The 21,499-nt window shown below is 39.4% G+C and overlaps 1 protein-coding gene across 1 annotated transcript; it reads right to left on the reverse strand.

The window, feature by feature from the left end:
- Positions 1–7,023: 7,023 nt before the first annotated feature.
- Positions 7,024–21,200, reverse strand: ptpn9b (protein tyrosine phosphatase non-receptor type 9b). The gene is made up of 13 exons (XM_084715413.1): positions 21,082–21,200; positions 17,292–17,435; positions 15,686–15,775; positions 15,385–15,509; positions 15,087–15,192; positions 14,845–14,955; positions 13,107–14,026; positions 12,818–12,914; positions 11,657–11,726; positions 11,483–11,561; positions 11,179–11,329; positions 10,725–10,932; positions 7,024–9,788 (listed from the first exon to the last, which is right to left on the reverse strand). The coding sequence occupies exons 1-13, from the start codon at positions 21,112–21,114 to the stop codon at positions 9,565–9,567; spliced, it is 2,358 nt and encodes a 785-aa protein (XP_084571539.1). The 5' UTR covers positions 21,115–21,200; the 3' UTR covers positions 7,024–9,564.
- Between the last annotated feature and the right edge of the window lie 299 nt (positions 21,201–21,499).

The following is a 21,499-nucleotide window of genomic DNA, read 5'->3' on the forward strand; positions in this document are numbered from 1 at the left end:
ACAAATCACATATTGTATAATTTTACATGGTGAATTTCTTGACTCCCTCGCTCCCCACCCCACACCCAAATCCAGAAACAAATAATCCTAAAAATGTTTCTCAAAATAATGAGAAATTTTCTCAAAATAATAAGTTAGTATCTCAAAATAATGAGAAAATTACTAAAATAGTTACTTTGTATGTCAAAATAATGAGAAACTTTATGAAAATATTTTTGAGCTAAGTGAGTCATTGTTTTGAGATACTAACTCATTATTTTAAGATAAGTACGTCATTTTGAAATACTAACTCAATGTATTGTAATGCTAAGTCAATGTTTTCAGAAGGTTTTTCATTATTTTAAGATACTGAGTCATTATTTTGAAATAAGTAAGTCATTATTTTTAGATAATACACCTCATTATTTATACCAACCAAAATTTTGAGTCACTAACTCATTATTATGATGAAGTGTTTCATCAAAGTGACTTGCAGGATCCATTTTTCATCACATAGATCATCATCACATCACAGAAATGAACTTCTATTAAGTTATAACAGACTTTAATGGATGGTTAGTTTGGTAAATTTTATGATTTAATACAATATTTGGGCATTTTAGTAACATCTGACTGAAACCTTTCATCAGTGACTTTATTTCATAAATGCCTCACTGCATTTTGTCAAATTGTTTGATGGAATGATGGTTTGAGGGGAATCTGGAATTATTTATTTTTAATCATCAAAGAACTGAGGAACTGTTCATGACACCATAAAGATGTTCTAGAACTGATGCCACACAGACAGCCCTGGGTAAATTCTGGTCATTTTACTGACTTCAACTGGACCGACAACAAGCACTGGATTAGGCACTGTGCCAACGCCAAGTACCGACAAACCCAAAGAAGTGAGCTTTAAAATCAACCTATATACAACAGGTAAGTCACTTTTTCCACTCTCTTTGATGGAGTAACATTTTTGAGCTCCAGATATTCTCTAAATTACAACCACGGGTGGCAAGAAGACAGAAATATGCAATATTAAGATTAATTTAGATTGTCATTAATTAAGCTTGTGTAACTAATAATTTGCTAAAGTGATTTTGACCTTTGTTAGCTTGATATTGTCAAGTCCATGTTAGATGTGAACTGTAGTCAATTTTTATCTTGGTCAGGTTAAGCTGCTAGTGAGCCATAAGGCAAAAACTAACCTGATTAAATGCAAAGCTAATTAAAAATATACATTAAACCTCATAAGCACAGTACCAACTATCATATAAACCAGGAGGTTTAAAAGTCTGAGAATGTTTATTGCTTACTTGCTTAATTCCTGGATGTCTAGAGGATCAGTATTATGTTATTTGATCTCAACACTAGAACTAGAGCCTAATAATGCTGTTTGACATAACTTCAAACTACAACAAATACATAAAAAGGTTTGTTCAAATGCATGTGTTAGTTTCTGACTCTGGGAAAGTGAGAAAACAGTAAAATACCCCAATACTGTATCTCTGCATCATCTGTTTAACCAAATGTCACACATTTAGGGTGTTTGATGTGATCCCTTTTTGATAAATAATGTAATAATTTTTCACTTTCACGTTTCACATTCACTGAGCCTCCTTTAAAATTGTTTGGAGCCCCCTGCAGAGGCCTGCCTCCTACTCATAAAACCTCATATATAAACTATCGTGTAACTAAAAATAAAATAATAAAGCCATTTAAACAGGATTTTGATACAAGACAGGTTGACACTGAGGTGTTAAACATAAATTTAAAAGATGGTGGTGTCTTAAAAGGGATTTTAATTAACCTGTTCTCCTTCCTTTTTTTAAAAAAAATCTCCATTTCAGTTTCAGCTTCCTGCAAATGTATCCACAATGGGGGATTCAAGTTCTTCATCACCCTCTGAAGACCTGTACAAACTCCCCAGCAGATATAAGGTCATAGATGTTCTGGGAAAGGGCGGCTTTGGAGAAGTGGTCAAATGTTGGGATTGTGAAACAAAAAGGATTTTGACCATAAAGACGGCCATAGGAACGAATCTAAGTGAAGAGATAGGTCATTTTGTTCATTTTGATTTAATTCAGCCAAATATACCAAGCTTTGACAGACCCCTCTCTATAGGTTTTACTACAAAAATAACTCTCTTTGTGTGCTTCCTATCCATAATTGTAAGAGTTGCTGGGTTGAGCTGCTGTAATAACTTTGTACTATTACTTTTATTATCTCTACCAGGTATAAAATTTTTTGAAAAACCTTTAAAAAAAATATTATATTGACTGCTGTGTTTTTTAATGACTGCTGTTCCTCACCACTCGTAACCAGCTGGGAGAGGCCACAAGTCATCAACAACTGCTAAACTAAAATGAAGACTAACAAGTTTGCTGTAGGGCATATTTTGCATTTTGTTGTGACTTTGGTATAAAAATTTGGTTTAATATTTAATCAGAGCATCTGCAGATTAATTTCATAATAGATATATTATGAACCACTAAAGCTGGGTACTATCTGCAGCTGCTGCTGTAAGACGGCGCTATACATCCGCCATATTGGAGAGATCAAGGTCTATCAGACAGATGAGAGATGCAGGCTTCACTACAAAACTGACTGTAACTCACTGAATTCTGAGACAATTTTCATGATATTTGATTTGTTATAAATGTGAGAAATTGGACATGATGGTGGTTGCTAGTTGGAATTTAAATTCAATAACTGTTGGTGATCTAATCAGCATGCATTATTGATGACAGATGCTATACATTCCACTGTCTGGATGAAGCGAAAACAGTAGGTCATTGAGGAGGCAGTTGCTGACTTGATTGTCTTTTCATAAGTTAGGGAGATGATGTCTGGACCACTGTTGGATTTTTCAATTGTTTTCTAAACTAGATGCATCTGGAGAAAAATAACAGTTCAGAAGCTGAAGAAAGGAAGGCATGTGTTGAGCTGTTGAAGGCCATGCTCAAGTGGGATGAGAAGAAGAGGATAACTCCCAGCGAAATTCTTGCCCATCCCTTCATTACTATGAACTACATCAGCAGCAGCTCTGACCTCAGCTCCAGGTAAGTGTGAGTTTATGTGTATGGTAACTCAGTGGTTCCCAAACTGGGGAGCGGGCCCCCTTGGGAACCACTGTGTTAACTTGGTGGGAATCCCATTTGTTTGCAAAGAACACAACATTGTTTTGTCTTTTAGAAACAATACAGCTTTGGGGTCTGCAAAAACTGAATCCAGCTCAAGCCAGACATCGGAAGCTAGTATGAGCCAGGCAAATGAAGTTTGCACCAACAAGGCAGCAGGACCCAGCATCAACCAGAGAGCTGAACATAACACTATCAAGGCAGAAGGACCAGGCATCAATCAGGCAGCTGAACCTGGCACCAACAAGGCAGCAGGACTCAGCAACAACCAGAAAGCTGAGCCTGGCACTCGCAAGGACACTGAACCTCAACTCAAGTCACCTCAATCCAGAAACCCACGTCATTCTCATTCAGCCTGCTCGTCCACAGAACAGAATTCGGCTGGAGGAGACATCTGATGAGGAGTTCATCATTGAAAGTGATTTGTTGGCTTCTGCATCTGAGGACTTGCCTCCTGCTGCTCCTGCCAAAATTCTTAGAGAGGCATCTGAACCTGGCACAAACAAGGTAGCAGGACCCAGCATCAACCTGGCAGCTACACATGACACTAACAATGCAGAGGGACCTAGCTTCAACCAGATAGCTGAAACTGATACCAACAAGGCAGCAGGATACAGCATCAACCAGGCAGCTGAACCTGACACTCATAATGGTGAACCTGTCTCAATCAAGTCACCTCAATCTGGAAACCCAAGTCTCATTCGGGTTTGTCCTGCTCCTCCACAGAACAGAATTCTGCTGGAGGAGTCATCTGATGAGGAGTACATCATTGAAAGTGACTCGCTGGCTTCCACATCTGAGGACTCCACCCCTGCTGCTGCTCTTGCCAATATTATTAGGATTAGCAACACATGGGACTACACAGAAGACAGCCAGCCCAAGAGGAGGAAGAAGAAGAACTCCATCAAAAGCTTCTTCTTTTTGTTGAGGAGGACAGTTTGCTCTTGCTGCAATGTGGACGAAGTGGCAGGGTGAAGATCTAATCTAGGACGGACCTTGCATCTAACAGGCATCTGAATCCGACAACAACAAGACAGCAGGACCCAGCATCAACCAGAAAGTTGAACTTGGCACAACAAGGCAGGAGGACCAAGCATCCACCAGAATGCCTCAACCCAGAAACCCAGGTCTATATTCTGATTGAGTCTCCTCATCCACAGAACAGATGTCTGCTGGTGGAGACATTTGATGAGGAGTTCATCAGTGAAAGTGACTTGTTGGCAACCTCATCTGAGGACTGTGACTCTAGCGCTGCTGCTGCACTTGCCATTATTCTCAGGGACAGCAACAAACGGGACGACAAAGAAGATGGTGAATCTAATGGGAAGAAGAGAAAGAAGAACTTTGTCAGATGCTTCTTCTCTTGATTGAAGAGGACAGTTTGCACTTGCTGCAATGTGGATGATGTGGCAGGGTGAAGATCAACTCTATGAAGGCTTAGTAAGTTTCACTGCTTCACAGCTCATTTGGTTTTTCTCTCCACCCTTGAAATTGTTGTCTGTGCAGTTTTCTCCTCCCCTTTATTACATTAAACTGAGGTCTGTGCAACATATGAAACAAGCGATCTGCCAGGTTGGATGTTTTGACTGTGATGTTTCCAGCAACATGCAGTTAGACGTGTACATGTTGGAAGTGAAACTTCAGAAAAATCAACCTGGGTCCAAAAACATAAAAACCACAATATTACTCAGCAACATTCCCCCATTGATGTGAGGGCTTGAATTGGATACATACAGTTTTGAAAAATATCCTGGCTCGGGAAGTAATAGATTACATCTAACAAGATTACACAATCTGGATACAAAAAAGATAACTGTATTCCATTACAGTACAGATATGTAATCAGATTACAGATACATTTAGTAAAAAGGGGGATAATTCACAAGATAACAATTTTAAAATAAGGAATGATATACTACCACGCCCAGTGCGCACACAGTAGTCAATTAATTATCACGGCCTCTAGTGAAAAAAATTGTCACTGGGTGGAAATTTAGCCATTTTTTGTCTTTAAATCAATCAGTCAATCAATTGGCACAACAGAGGAAGGAACAGCTGGACAAACCTAATAACAAGCATAAAACACTTAGAGCTGTAACGATTAATTAACTATTAAATTAATCTGCATCTATTATGATAATCAATTAATTGTTTTGAGTCATTTTTAAGAACAAAAAAATCTTAAATTTACTCCTCTCGGACAGTAAATTGAATAGTTCTGAGTTGTGGACAAAACAAGATATTTCAGGACGTCATCTTGGGCTTTGATCAACATTTTCCCCATTTTCTGACATTTTATGGATCAAACATCTAATTGATTATTTAAAAAAAAAATAACCAATTAACAACCAATTAACTGATGAAGAAAATAATCATAGTAGCATTAACGCACTGTATTTCACTATATTTTATATTGAAGTAATCCAAAAGTAATGGCAAGTTATCAGGTTACATTACTTTTACATTATTTTTAAAGTAACCCTCCCAACCCTGAAAATATTATTAACATGCAAATTAATCGCATGAAAAAATAAAATCTGGTGTGAAAAGGCCTTTAAGCAGAAAACCATCTGTTACTTAGACATGAAAATGATCCCATCTCTAAACAAAGTCTCAACTTGACAAGTAATTTTCCTGCTTCTTATGTATTTGTGTAGAGAGACTCTTTGCTGGTAGAAATGTCCTTAAGAAGGCTACTTTGTTTATGCTTGAATACATTTCAGAGCCTGTACTTTTTTTACCTTTACTGGTGTAAAGAAGTTGAATCAGTACTTCTACTTTTACCCGTCTTTGTTTACCCAACTATCTGTTCTTCTACTTGAGTTAAGTGAGTTATGTGTGTACCTCTGCCACCTCTGCTGAATGGAACGTGAAGATTTGGTTTTCCTAAATATCTGGAAATGCTCAAATAATTGATGAGAACCTGAAAGTTAACAGGTGGACACTGGTGTTATAAGTGATTAGGTGCACACAGATTTGAAATATTCATAACTGGAACTATTCATAACCACCGTTCAGTAGTTGGCTTCTTGATCACACAGTAGTCATACTAGTCTATATTCTATCTAAACCCTATTTGAGTGTAATGGTTTGGAAATGCTACATGTGAATAAACAAAATATGAATATTCTGAATACCATTTAAAAGCACTTGTTTTCCTAGTTTTCACTTTTCATGTTCTTCACCTAAGACAGCAGTAGAAACACTACATACGAACATATTGTTAAATGTAAGAAATCTGCTTACCCCTCTGTGGAAGGCTAGTGACTGAAAATTCTGTTTTCTCTGATTAAAGGTATAGTGAAAATTAGTTGCCACATGAAGTGTAATTAACTTGGGAGGTTTTCTATATACATGTGAGGCACTGACATCCCCAATAAGGTGCTGTAGAACAATCCTTTCTGATCATAATTTGTCATATGGAAAGTAATTTGGGGGGTAGTGGATTGTATTTAATATAACAGCAAGCCCCAAAATGTGATCGTACTACATTCCCCTTTGTTTCAGAATATTCCCTGAAGAACTTCATACTTGTATGACTATTTATGCAATTGTTGTACTTTAATGTTTGAATTTACATTATTTCACCAGAAACATGTCCCAAAAAGGGTTTTCAGGGCCCTGGGTTGGGGTGCTCGTTATCAGCTTGTGATGGCCCAATTTATAGGTATAACAGGAAATAATAGTGGCAAAAAGGTACCAGAGGACATTCTGAAGCCTGGCTCGTCACGCTGCCCCTGGCTCCCGGCCTATTTTAACCACCACCTCCCCATCCACCCTATATGGAAAGAATTGAATAATTCCCACAGAAGTGAAAACATGGTGTACATGTTCATGCTGCACATTTAATCTATGCACCACTCAATCCAGTCAAGAAGAGATCACATTTGCTTTGTACTCATTCAAGATAGTAATACCATTGCTTTAATGGGACAGCCGGGCTGACAGCATGTAAAAGGCCATAATTCAATCACGAGAACTTAAAGCACAGAAAGAAACATTAAATGAACACCAATGACAAATGCACATTGCATTCTCTGTTTCTCATAAAACAAATTAAAAGTAGCATGGGGACCAAGACTCTTTTACATACACGTTCTCCCATTTTGTAGCTATACATAATCTTTAGTAATGTTTCCGAGGTGCTCCCGAGTCTTACGGCGTGGATGCAAGGCTGCACCGATAGGTCCATGCTAGTAGGATGTTGAGGATGTGTGAGAGGAAAAAATCTTTAGGGTGAGCCTGGGCCTTTGGCATTGAGGGATGCAGGGTCCACATTCACCAACAATATCCATGTCTGTCTCGACTAAAATTGCTCGGACACCATTACCCCAAAAACATTCAAGGCTCGCTTTCCATGCTGATCCATCTTAACCCATTCAAAATATATATATATATTTTTTTACTCATACTCATAGACACCAAGCTGGGGTTTTGTGAACAGAAATGGCAGCCACTTGTCTTTTTTGCTTTTTTTCCTCTTGATAGCTCTTTTTTTTTTTTTGCTTTGTCCTTGGCATTGGGTACCAGACAGTAAGAAGTTAATGTAATTGTTACTGAAGAGTTTAACAATAAGCTCTCTAAAAACATAATCGTTAGCTTCCCCTGCCCCCCCATTGTCCTACAATTGAACAATCACCATTTATACAAGTCAGTTCTGAAAATACAATGGCAAGTGACATTTTCCACCAAAATTTCATTGTGAACAACAAAAAATATATTTCACTCCCCATCTGATTTGTTCAGCTTATCAAATGCAATAACTGGTTTGTTTTCTTTGTAGCATCGTACCAACATTCACTGATTTCAATATTGTAGAAGTTTTACAAAGACATAAATATAGTAGGATACAATACAGTAAAAAATACAAAATAAAGTTGATATAGTTTTTTTCTTAAATGATAATTTACCAGAGGCAAACCCAGAAATGGATCTTTGACACTAGGCAAAAAACACTAGAATTACCCCCTGAGGTCAAATGATAAAAGAATAGCCATGTCTCAAACCAGAGCTTAGTCCCACTCACTACTTTAATGTTATTCGTAAGTAGTGTACTGTGTACAGGACTATAGGCAAAATGTGGGTGTCCTGTGTGACACATAGTCAATGTGTACTATTCAAGTGCACTAGTTTGGGTGTTATTACTACACTAGCGAGACATTAAGCTAAGGAAAACTTGAAGGCACAATTATCCGAGGCAGAGTATGCCTCAAGAATCAAAACACAACAGTTGTGGTATCAAGGGAGTAAGATTCAAAAAGGGAAAGAACAAAAGGGGAAATAAAAGATTACAGTTTCAGGTATGGTTTAGGTCTGAGAACGACGAGGCAGTGAATCAAGTTAAGGCCAAATTACTTAAGATCGTCCAATTAGAACGCTCCAACAGTAAAGATGATGTTAGACCTGACAACACAGATTTGCAATACGATATCAGTTTTTAATACCACAACCCTTTTCTATACTTTGTCATAGCCTGGCTCGCTACATAGATATTTCTTCTCAAGGTTAAGTCAATTATATTAAACAAGGCTTTTTTTGCTCTTCTTTCAGAGGTTGTTATTATGCACAATAATGTATAAATGTATGTTACAAGAATATACACGGGCTTCAGTCTATAATATCTCAGTAAGGAGTACATCCAAGCATTCAGGGTGAGGACTTTGGCTTTGAAAAGTTAATCTACATATGCACAAATATGAAACACACGTAGAAAATGCACCATAGAAAAAAAGGACATGGAAAATAAAGGAAAACAAACAGAAATGGACTAAATGGCTCACACACTGATCTACTGTCACTTACAACCATTTGCTCACGCAGAACCATTTCCTCTTAAAAAAGAAAAACACAAAACAACCAAAAAAAAAAGGTTTCAAGTTTCACCTTTTCGTACCCTTCACATTTTAATCTGTGGTCACAGATGTGTTCAGGGTTGAAACGGAACAAGAAATACAAAAAAAAAAAGGAACAAAGACTGGGGTTTGGAGGGCTTCAAGGGGTAAAGTTCAAGTTTGTCATTCCTCATGTGCAAGTCAATATAAAAATGCTACAACTCATACAACTCTCTTGTCAACAAGACAGGTTCAGGGCAGGCCGAGTCCCCCTGTAGTTTGCTAAATAAAAAGGGGCTCGGAAATTGGCAGGACAGCTTGCTCTATTGGTGACGCAATGCACAGTCTCCACTCCCTGTATTTTTTTTCTCCAGCTCTTCACCTCCATCTGTCTATCCATTCATGTGAAGGAAGAGCAACTGTGGGAGTCTGCATCATTACGTCAAGAGCCAAAACAAAATCTCCATCCTTTGGCTCCTCTCTTACGGCAGAAGAATCATCATCTCCCTCCTTTACTCTGAAATGCCATTCCTCATTCTTTCCTTCCTATGACTTCAGCTTAGGTTGGCTATCCCATTCGTTTTTTTGTTTTCTACCCCTCCATGTGTCTCTCACTCGCTGTCAGTCTCCAGGTCTGAGTCAGACCACTGCACTGGGCTCAGTTTCCCATTGCGCTGGGCATACTCGATGACTGCTGTGTAGCAGAAGTAGTACTGGTCCCAGGTCTGGATGCTGAAAGCCCTCTGTGTTCGCATCCGCCGCACCGTCTGACGGACATCTACTGTGCCGATGTCCTCCAGCCGGGACAGGCAGATGTCCAGTGTACAGAACGTGCCTGTCAGGAAGCAGAAACGAAAAGTCACACAAGAAAAAATTACCCAATTTATTACTACTCAAGATACATATTTGGTATACTTGTTTTTGCTACATCTCATTTCATAACCATACATGTGGTCACTGTTTCTTGTAGGGATGTTCCTGTCGCCTAAGCGCAAATTTTAATTTAGACTGGTCAACTAGTTGAACAGTAGGAAAACACTCAGAAAGCAGTTAAAATTAAGCACAATTTAGTAATTGATAATCTTAAACACTGTCTGAAAAAATACTGCGTCTATTAAGAGCTATATGAAATTGTTAATAACAGTTTACAATTGCAAAATCATATTTTAAATGCACTGAAATGTGTGCATTGCTCCAGTCCGGTGTTTATACGTCAGTTCATTCTGGCACAGCCTACATTTAACCTTATTTTCATTTTCCATATCAAAACACTTCCAAACCACCCTGGTTTTAAGAGCTGCCATCTGTCTCACGTTGCTGATAAAATCCGCGGTTAAGTGGGCAATTGGAGCATACACACTAGGAAAGAGGGGCTGCTAGTGGTGGGCGGCTACATAACACCTGAGAGGCAACAGTTAACTGACATTGTAATGAATAAAATATTGATAAATTAAAACAGACTAGTAGTGACTGGTGCAGGTACAGTCAACTAATCACGCACAACCATAGTTAATTATATATCTCAAAACCATGTATATTATCACTGTTTTGCACCGCTTTAAAAAGTATAGATTTTCCGCATTTTGTATTATGATATCATATTACTTTTATATTTTATGACCTTTTATTTATTACTGTTCTTACTGTTTTGGTATTATCATGATTATCAAAACTGATTGGTTGTTTTATGCTTTGCACTTATGTCCCTGATTAAATAAATGCTATATGTGGTAAAAGTACATTTTAACCACTTAATGGTACATGTATTTACCTGTGCGGCCGATGCCAGCACTGCAGTGCACCACTACAGGGGGGCCCCCTGGAGGCCCCGTCCAACTGGAGCCCAGGCTCTGGACCGCAGCCTCCCTCCTCTGAAGTACATGTTCACGGAAGTCCAACATAGCTGAAGCACTTTTTGGCACTCCAAAGTCTGGCCAGCTGACATAGAGGTAGTGACACACCTCCCGTCTCTCTCCAGACTGAAGAAAGGTCACAAACAAGATGTCAGGTTTCTCCTGAATTGGCATGTATGAGCACAAGGGCCCATACTCATGCCAAGTGTTACTGTCAGATTACATGAAATGGTGAGATCTTAAAAATTACGGAGATTCCATTGGCAAACACATCCCTTCAACCTAGTCATCAATATCATTATCAAGTTACCTTTCATTAGAATTTCATATAAATCTCAGGCTATCAAAGATATGCCGGTCGGCGTGACTTACCTGTGTGTTGTAAAGTTCAAGATGGGAGAGTTTGAAGTCCTGAAACACCTGAATGTGTGTGTTCCTGACCAAGAAGTAACCGTGCTGCTCAGTCCTGCCCTCCTCAAGAGGCCAGTACTGACCACACTTGACACGCCCACGCTCCACCACCCTGAGACACACAGAATAACAGATCTCTTTAATCTCAGCATAAACCCATCAAGGGTAGGTCAGTACTTCAACCACCACTACTGTAAACAAACAAACATATTATACATCTCTAACAAACAGTTGACTTATGAAATCAGAGGTAAAAGAGTATCACCTGGTGGTCATGACAATGATAAGTACCATCTGTTCCCACACCATGCGCCAGAAGTCACCAAAAGTTTTTGGCAAAGGACCTGTGGGACACCAAAGTCTGTCAGGTCTGTATATTGGATGGAGGACTTTATAAAGATACTATGCAGGACCATAGTTTGTGGCAACATCTGCTCACCCTGAGTTGCAATGTAGGCGTTGCCTCTCTTGTACCCGTCCATGAAACTGGCGTTAATGTAATCGGATGTCTGCAAAACACAGCAGATTTGGGGTGAGACTCACTCCTTGATGTTAGTGTCTACTGCCTCCTGTAGGAGGACAGTGAACATGAGTATAAACAGACTGGAGCCTGCAAATGCTCTGACTTTCCTGTACATTTTTTTAGGCCACTCATTTACTTTCAGCAAATTGTTAGAAATGTAGTCTGGAGACAGATAAAATGTTAATAGAGACAATACATTATAAATCCACAGTCGATTCAATGTCTTTTGTTAATGAGATTCATGTAGTTCCTAAAACCAACATCTGCTCTAAAGCCATTATTTTGTCTGCAGTGTTTTGTTTTTTTTTTTTTTACAAACTTGTCTTATATTCATAGTCTTGGCAAGTATTATCATCTGCTATGATAACACTGTGCTCATTTTACAAAAATTAAACCTAGGTTGCCAAAAAACAGGCCTCTCCTTTCAACCACATAAAAGCCCCACTGTATATGACACCCTGAAGTCTTCCACTTTCCATTTACACAGATCAGATAAGGGCGGACAAAGACAGAGAATAGACCCACAAATGTTAGTCTTGAAATCTAATACAACGGCTGATGCAGCATCAATTTTCCACATTTATGACTACAGACATTACTGTCTGATTAATGAAATTAACTAAACAAACAAAACTGAAAAGCTTGAAATTTGCACACGTCTAATGTATGTAACATAAATAAGGCTGCAGCTATCATTAATTTAGAAAGTATTTTACTGATTATTTCATCAATTACTTGAGTTATCAGAAAAGAAATATTTCTGCTTTATTAAAGAGCAATATTAAATATACAAAACAGAAAACAAGATGTGATTTCATTGGTAGAAAAAAAATAAATCAACATTTTTATAGCGCTATACACTACATTATATGTATATATACACATATATATATTTGTTTTGTTTGTTTTACTAATACATACTTCTTATGCAAAGGCAGAACATTAGCCTAATCTGAATATGACCAATGTTGTCACCATTAGCCAGAAAACATTCTCTTTGACAAACAAAGTCACAGAGAACAATTATATGTCGACATTAATCCAGAGAGAACCAAAGTTTAATGAATTACTTATTACCTCGTCCTCATCATCACAGAGCTGACAGAGCCGCACTCGTGACTGATCCAGGCAGAGAACATCACTGTACCTGTTCTTTATCTGATTGGACAGTTTTCTGTAAAGGCAGAATTGAAAACATTGTGAGGTAACATGGCAGATTTATAAAGTGGCCTGATGTGTTCTCTGTCACATGATTTTCCTTCACTTTGGTACAGCGAGACTGAAAATAAAGGAAGTAACCAGGAGAGAGACAGAAGCACACAGAAAAAGAGCCATTGTCTATGGAATATATTATTTCATATCTTACTTGGAGTAGTCAAAGGTGCCTGCTGGAGGCTCCTTGCGGATCTCCTCGTACTCCTGATAGATCCCCTTCTTCTTCTTCCTCTTCACATGCTCCACCAGGTCATGCACTGTCATGCCTCCCTGCTCTGGCATGTGAACAGACACCTCCATGCAGCGGTCCTCATCATCAGGACCCCATGATGAAGACAGGGGTGGGGACTGGGAGGTAGGTTGGTGAGGGGGGCGAGGCAAAGACTTCTGGGGCAACGGAGGCACCCCTTCCTCCTCTTCCTCCTCCTCCTCCTCCTCACCATCCTCCTCGTCCTCCTCCTCTACACCCTCGTTCTGGGCGGAGTCTGTTGCCCTGCCATCCACCTCATCCCCATCACCTTTCTGGGAAAGCGGTGTGTCAGGGGGCGTGTCTGACTGGGGAGGGGCCTGGCGGCCCCGACCATTCATGTTGGCATTGGGGCTAGAGCCACTAACAGCCATGTTGGCCCCGCTCACCGCTGAGCCGTTCCAGTGTTGGTGGTTCCCCTGCGGCCTGTTGGCAGCAGACTGCGGACTCTGCTGGTACTGTCCTGGGCCTCGAGTCCTGCCCTCCACCACCCCGCAGTGGTTGTGTGGGTTAGCATTGCTATCATCGTAGCAGTTTGAGTTAGCCACTGCTAGCTCAGAACCTAACTGTGTGTTTATGTGGGTGTGGGTCAGTGTAGCGCCTGCGCTTGTGTTGCTGCACTCTAAGCTGTAGGAGCGCAGCAGGCTTCCCACACAGTCATGTGTGTCGTGTTCCTGTGTGTCACCCTGGACAGTGTTTGTGTGTATGTTAACACAGGACTGGATCCAAGCCACATGGCTGTACTGGGATGTCCCACCCAGGTGTTCAGGGAGGGAGGAGACAGGGATGTGACTGGCCAACTCATGAGCTTTCACTGTGCACACCTGATGAATGGAGAAAAAAAAAAAAAACACATTTCAAATGACAAATGAAGACTGAATATCTTAAAGGAACAGTCTGCCCGAAAATCATTTTTCCCTCTGGCCAGTAGTGCTATTTATCTGTCTAGATGATCCATCCATTCATCTAGATAATCACACTCCATCTAGATTGCTTTGGGGTGAGTTGCTGAGTTTTGCAGATGTATGCCTTCCCTCAAACAAAATGGAACTAGAAGGCACTTGGCTTCTGGTACTCAAAGTGTGGAAAAAATAAATCTGAAAAATAGCAATCGTGACCTGGTTACTAAAGATAATCCACAGACCTTGTTGTGAGCAGTTTCATGCAGGAACAATTTTCTTTCTGCTGAAGTACACCCACCAGAGGTTACAGAACAGTCGAGAAGAACGCCATTAATGTTCAAGTCCTCCACTGTCATGAGCATGAGCCTCACCTATGAGTAGATGCTTACTTTACTTTTTTTTTTTTCATTTACTTATGGTGTCACACCCCTAGAACGGGTCAGACATTGGACATTTCAACTGGGAAATTGTCACCACCATTGTCATCTCGAACACAGCATACTTTGAGCTAAATTGCCTTTTCTGTATGATGCATGTTTTCGTTTGGCCCAACAAAATGTAGTTTGACCACCAAAGTTGAAGGCTTGGTGGCCCATGGAGCAATTGCTTAAAAATATTTGCATCTATATTTGTAGATGTATACATATCACCATGGGAGGAGGAAAAATATGCAGTTTTGATTTGGGGGTTGACTGTTCTTTTAAATGCTATGACTCCAAACTGAAAACAGACATACATACCCTTTCTCTCAGCTTCTCACGCACAAAAAGGCGGAGAACTGCAAAAGGTGCTCGAAACCAAAGAGGTGATGACACAATGAAGACACATTTTAGACGAGCTGGAAAAGCCCCCTAGTAAACGCAAGCAGATAGACAAACACAATGATAAAAAGGTTTTTGTTAATTTCAGGGAGAAAGTTCTGACACCAAAAACCTGACGGTAGGCAGATCAGAAGGCAACTAAGGATGTTCTCGATATTCACCTTGAGCAAATTGAGGATCTTCACACAGAGCTCATAGTCAAAATTGCCATAACTGGAGTTGGTCATATCGTAGATAAATATGAGTCCGTCTCTTTGAGTTTGTACACTGGGAAGAAATGAACAAGATTTTCAAATTAAAAGCAGAGGGGGAGGATCAAAATTTCTTTTTAGCCAAGTCCTGGTAGAAAAAGGAACATAAAAGTCTCATGGTGGGGAAAAAATAATGCTATCTTGGGACCGGATCTTACTAATATGTACATTTGGAAAGGTTTTACTTATAAAAAGGTTAGAACATCACCTCTCTATGGCTTTGTCCAGCTGATAGATGATGGCCTGCAGTACAGCTTTGTGGGTGGTGATGTCTGGCCGATGGAGACGAGCAGTGAAGAGTGCCAGAGCAGCACCCTTTGCATCACGGCCAGGCTGGTAGGGAGGTTATTATACACATTAATACAAATTCATTGTGCCTCCAAGGACAAGGACACGAGGAGACTGACATGCACATACACAAACACACAAAATAAACTCTTTAATGACCAGCATATGCCCCATTTTCTGTGGATCCTGAAGTGTAATTGTGAAAGTGCTTCAACACTCACCAGGACTGTAAATTTGCCACTCAACAGCTCAGAGCGTAGTGGCTCCTCGTCAGGGTTGATATTGATGATGCCCTCTTTGATTCTTGTGTTCTAATATTGATAAATGACAGTAGATACAAGAAAAACAGGGAAAGTCATTAGCCTGCAGGTAGAACAGCATGCAAACAAACAGAATTACAAATTCTTATTAACTTGAATTTTGTTGTTGTGTAGTGTTGGTCTTTATTTTTAAAGACCTGTCAATCAAATTGGAGCAGGTACCAGTCCTATGATTTGAATATCAGTGGCAGACCACACTTATTTTTTGTCATGAAATTATGTATGTATAAAGTATGTTCCCTCACACACACACACTACAAAACATAAAACCAACAGCTTCACACAGGTAGTCTTTGTTGCTTTTTCTGTTGTTTTCATTAGATTTTATGAGTATTCAAGATATTCTGTCCATCCCCTGGATGAGTCTGCATAGAAACTTCAGTGTGACTTACAGCATGCTGTTATTCAGCTTTGAACTAGAAGAGTGCAGATCCCTGCCTGGCAGCAGATGGTGAAGCACCCACTGCAATGTCACCACAACTTCCAGATGCAACCATCAGAGGTTTGCATAATTTTGAAAAATATTAATATATAGCATTGTATAGTTTAGTTCTCTTATCTAGTTGTATTCAATGTTTTAATAAATTGCTTTGGTAAAGTATAGTCTCAGTTTTCTTTAATCTGCATAGAATAGAGTAATGCTATTGTAACTAAGTGTTCTGGGTTCACCTAACTGTACCTAACTTAATAAGAAAACAATAAATGGGATGATGAGCCCAATCTTCTCAGTTTAAACATTGTTATTTATTCAGATCATTTTGATAATTGTTTAGAGCATTACAAGCAACAGGCGGCTTTACAACTAGATAAAAGATATAGAAATCTACATTTTTGGACAAACTCACAAAAGCATAATTTTTTTTTTACACTTGATGTTTCTTATTCATAGATTGGAGCCAGCTTGTCCCAGTGGAAGTCATGGCTACTCAGAAACTTAATGTTTTGGCATACAGCTGATTAGATCTCCCTCAGCAACTGAATTTAATTCCAATAAGTAACCAGTATCATGTTCAAGTTTCAAAAATGGTCTCTCTACAATGAAAAGGCTACTGGGGATTAACATTATCACACATGAACACAACTGGGCTCATTGAATCTACAAGTCTCAATTCTTCAGTCAGACCCAAATTTATGTAATTCTAATATGATTTATGGACTCAAGTATACAGGGATATTCCATTCCAATACACTATTTTTAGAATAGGTGAAAATAACACAGTTATACTGCAAGCAATGACTGCATGCCCTTGACCAAAACTGCATGGAATTAGCATAAAGTGGGTATGTCACACTCGATCAAATATATGATAGCGATAGCGACTTTACAGGAGTTTGCCATTATAACAGTAAGTGGACATCAAATAAGTGTTAAGAAGTTATTTACAATTAAAATCACAATTGCAATATTCAGAAAAGGTCAGGTCAAACAACTTGCAATCATCTTCCCCCAATCATTTAGCTCAGTAAAGTCATCCCAGTGTGGTAACCAATCAAAGCACTGCTATACCTTGTATGCTTGGAAGAGTTCGATGGCTCTGGAGACGTCAAACTTGCGGGCCATAAGAAACTTTACAGCTGTTGGTTGTGACACGAGCCCAGCACTGTGAGGCTGCTCCCTGCTACGCACCTCACTCAGGAACTCCTCCACAGCCTGGATTTAAATATGAGAGAGGAGATGGAAGAAGAAAGTGAGTTGTTGGTGGGCAGGGTGAGATTTGTGCAGAAAGGGAATAACCAAAGGATGAGAAAGAAACAAACAAACAAAAAAAAAAACTTGGCGTTCAGGGAGTATAGCAATAGGAAAGAAAGACAGAGACAAGCTCAGGATGACAACTGACATGATGAGGAAAACCCATGAGCCTGTCAGCCCCTTCAGCTTTGTTGTTCTTTCCCTGCCAAAGTCACAATAATGTGTGATACAGATGGCAACAGCAGGCTGTGCCCCTGGAAGATGCCATGGATGAGAGCACTCATATGCCATGAGACAACAGTCAGATTGTTTTTCACCCAAGTGAGCTGCATCCATCATCCAAATATGTAACCAGCACAAGGAGAGTCTATGAATGGGTACAACGGATTAACTCACTGGCTGTATACAAAACTTGAATCCACTCTCTCATGGGACAAAGGAGAAAAATGCAGATGTCAAGTGGAAAATTAAAGCAAGTACATGGTGTCCCTCTGAATTGTTTGGCAGACGTGGTAAGCCACCAAGACCCTAATGCATCTTGTCTCATAACCAATTTTATTATTAGATGTAAGGCAGTGCAATTAATCAAAATATTATGGAAACAGCAATATCGCAAAGGGCAATATCCATATTACAGAAGCTGCAATTTTTCGAGAAAGGAAAATTGTGTCACAAAACAGCATTATAATCAAGTGCTGTATAATTAAGTGGGGTTTTTTTTGCAAAAACAATAATAATCATTCCCACTAATTTTGAATCTCATTGCAAATATCTTGCAAATATCTTATTGCAAATATCTTGCAAAATCTGCCAAAATAATCACTCTAGGATTTTTTTTTTTTTTTTTTTTTTTGCCATATTTTGCAGCTCTAACTAGATGACAGGCTAAAATATAGAGACACTTGTTCAATATGTGGCATTTGTTATGCAAAATAATCAACCACATTATAACACTATGAACAACCCTAACATACATGTATGAAATCATTTCATCAGTACAATAACGAGCATACACAGAAAATCTATATGTGGTCATTCATCCAGTCACGACATGTGTGACTCTCAGACTGTGACATAGACTGAACTCTGTGCCAAGAATGTACTAAGTGCAATGCTGGGATCAGACACATACAGAAGCACATACCTAAACTAATGCCGGTGCATTTCAGTCAAGACAAGAGGAGCAAGGGATCAAATCAGACACACATAATTACATCAAAGGGTATAATTTGTTAATACCCTTGACAGCCCTCATGTTTTCATTAGTAGCCTATATCTTATACTGTACTACTTTATCATTTTTCAAATAACAGGTGATTTGAGGATACCCTTCCTGACAAATTTTGATACTGTGCCACAATTTTTTCCTACATCCAAATAAACCTGCACAATTCATCTTAATATTATTGAAACTGTCGCAATATGGCCAACTTGGCCAAGTGCAATATCTAAATAGTAAGAGCTGCATGTTTTTGATCAAGATAATGTGTCACAATATAACACTACAAATGATGCACTGTGGTGCTATAGAGATGCCCTAGCTAGAAACAGAAAATTAATCATGCTGATTATTTGCATTTTGAGATAATTGGCACTGGCAGATGTCTGTGCTCACAAGTAATGGAAACAAAAAATACAGATACATCTGCAGGCAGTCCTGTCAGTGTGGCTGCTGTGGAACAATTCAGCACTGTGCCTTGTAAATTTTGGCAAGGTGCTGATGCTGATGAAAAAATGATTTTCGAGCCCTTTACTTAAGCTTTCATGCATCTTGCTGTAAACATTTGCCTGAATTTCCTCAATCACCACCATCTTTTCTAAATATTACCATGTTTATCCTATCCTAATTGACAGAAAGGAGAATGTAAAAACCAATACTCACATAATGATATAATTTATACAATAATGCAGTTGAATGACGTTGCTTCTGTGTTACTTCACCCTGCTCTCAACGGCTACATCTACAAAATCTACAAAACCCAAAGTACTTTTCTATTACATTAATTCATAAAAATCCATCGACAACAACATATGGCTGACTAAGAAACTATGCTAGAATGTAATGTGCATGGAATAAAGAAATTATATATTTCCTCTATTTATTTTGATATGAGCATTATATGTTAGCCATCATGCACCTTATCTTAAAATATTGGCAAAGATACCGGCCATTGAAAAACCCATATCATTTGACCACTAGCCCCGGCCTATGAACCATACTCTCCTGATTTAAGAGAACATGCTTGTTTGATGTAGACCCTAGCAAGAACCACATCATCATCATTCACATTTTCATCATTCACACTAAAATCGCATCGCAATATATGACAAAATAATCACAATAAGATTTTTTTTTTCACATTGTTGAGCTGTAGCGAGTTGATGTTGCCAAATCAGGATTTTAATGGCCAACAGTAAGCTGTGATACATTTTGGGAACTGATGCACTGTAACACAGTCAAAGAGGCTGCCTATAAATCACACCCTGTGGATATATTTTATGTTACCGCCAGTAACTGAACATCAGCGCCAGCATGGTAACCAGCCTTGGTTCGGGATAATCCAAGTAAAGGCAACGAGTCGTTGATTTCAGTTGCGACCTAAAACTACATATGTTTTATTCAGCAACAGTCCAGAGAGCTGTACATCTATTGACGGTAGTGTGACATGATGTTAGCAATCATCAAACACATCGGTAAATCTGTCGAGCAGTACGAGCATGCAACATTGAGCTTACTGATCAGTTAACCTTGTGAATGCTTGATAAAGATAAAACAAGCAGCCACAAAATTAAACTGTCATCAGTACAGCTGCGTGACATTTGATGTTTGCTATCAATGTCAGGCCCACCCCCTTTACTAGAAAGCGATGGCAACAACAATGCTAGGAACCGGAGGATCACTTCTGTGAATTGTCGACCATAAATCTGATAGGCAGGACACTGTTAGCTCGTTGGCTCATAGCGATCACTCGCGTTATACGATGAGAGTCATGATCTTGGTCTGTTTTAACTGTGTCATGGTAGATTATAACAATCATCACTTGCAGCTAGCAGTGTTTGATCATTTTTAATCTTCATACTTGATCAAATATGATTTTTAACGTCTAGCATGATAGCTGTCGAGGAAATTCCCTGCAAGTCAACAATAGCTATTAGCATTAGCCAGCGGCTAGGTTACATGTGGCAGCTGGACGGCTAACGGTAACATTAAACCCACTAGAAGCCACATGTATGAGGTAAACCACTGGTAACGACGTATCGCTAGTTAACATTAGCGTTGTGAGCATATCTGTGTGGCCCATGTAAAACCGGGTTATCAAGAGAGCGAGTACTCGAGACACACAGCCGGTGAAGTGAGCTCCACTACCACTAGCAAACGCCATCATGCTAACACACATGCTAACTGCTGTCAGTCACACCGGAGTCAGTAGACTCAGGAGGGTGCGAACGGGCCAGGGCTGTTTACTAGATCACATCGTTCCCGGGAACAACCACCCGGACAAAACACATGAAAAAAATCGCCGGTTAGAGAAGAAACCGGTGGTGACATGTGTACACATTGAACATCATAAGGTGATGAGGAAAAAAATCGTAAAGAGAGCCTTACCAGCTGCTCCTGAGTTGTCAGGGCTTCCGCCATCTTGAAGCCTCCGCAACGTCGCAGCGGGCGCGCCCACCAGCCGTTCGCTCACGCCCTACACCCCGAGACAGAGAGCGAGGCTCCGCCCATATACATTCACTTCACCACAGACAAGTCAGTAACTGGATTTATCAATGCACCGCATTACAGACGATTCATAAACTGTGTATGTCCATAAATGTGACAACTGGCGGTATTTATTTCACAATATTTTTTTTACTACTGACGATATGAACTCAATTAATCCTTATTTACCACGGAAAATTCAAAATCTATATTATTTGAAAAACTGACTGTTCAAAATTTGTAGTTTTATGTATGATTAACTTCAGTTTATTCATACATTTTGCAACAGTTCATATTAGAGCTGGGCGGTATGGACAAA

The sequence above is a fragment of the Lutjanus erythropterus genome, chromosome 3 (genome assembly GCF_056507025.1).
Source record: "Lutjanus erythropterus isolate fLutEry1 chromosome 3, fLutEry1.hap2, whole genome shotgun sequence".
Taxonomy (NCBI): domain Eukaryota; kingdom Metazoa; phylum Chordata; class Actinopteri; order Lutjaniformes; family Lutjanidae; genus Lutjanus; species Lutjanus erythropterus.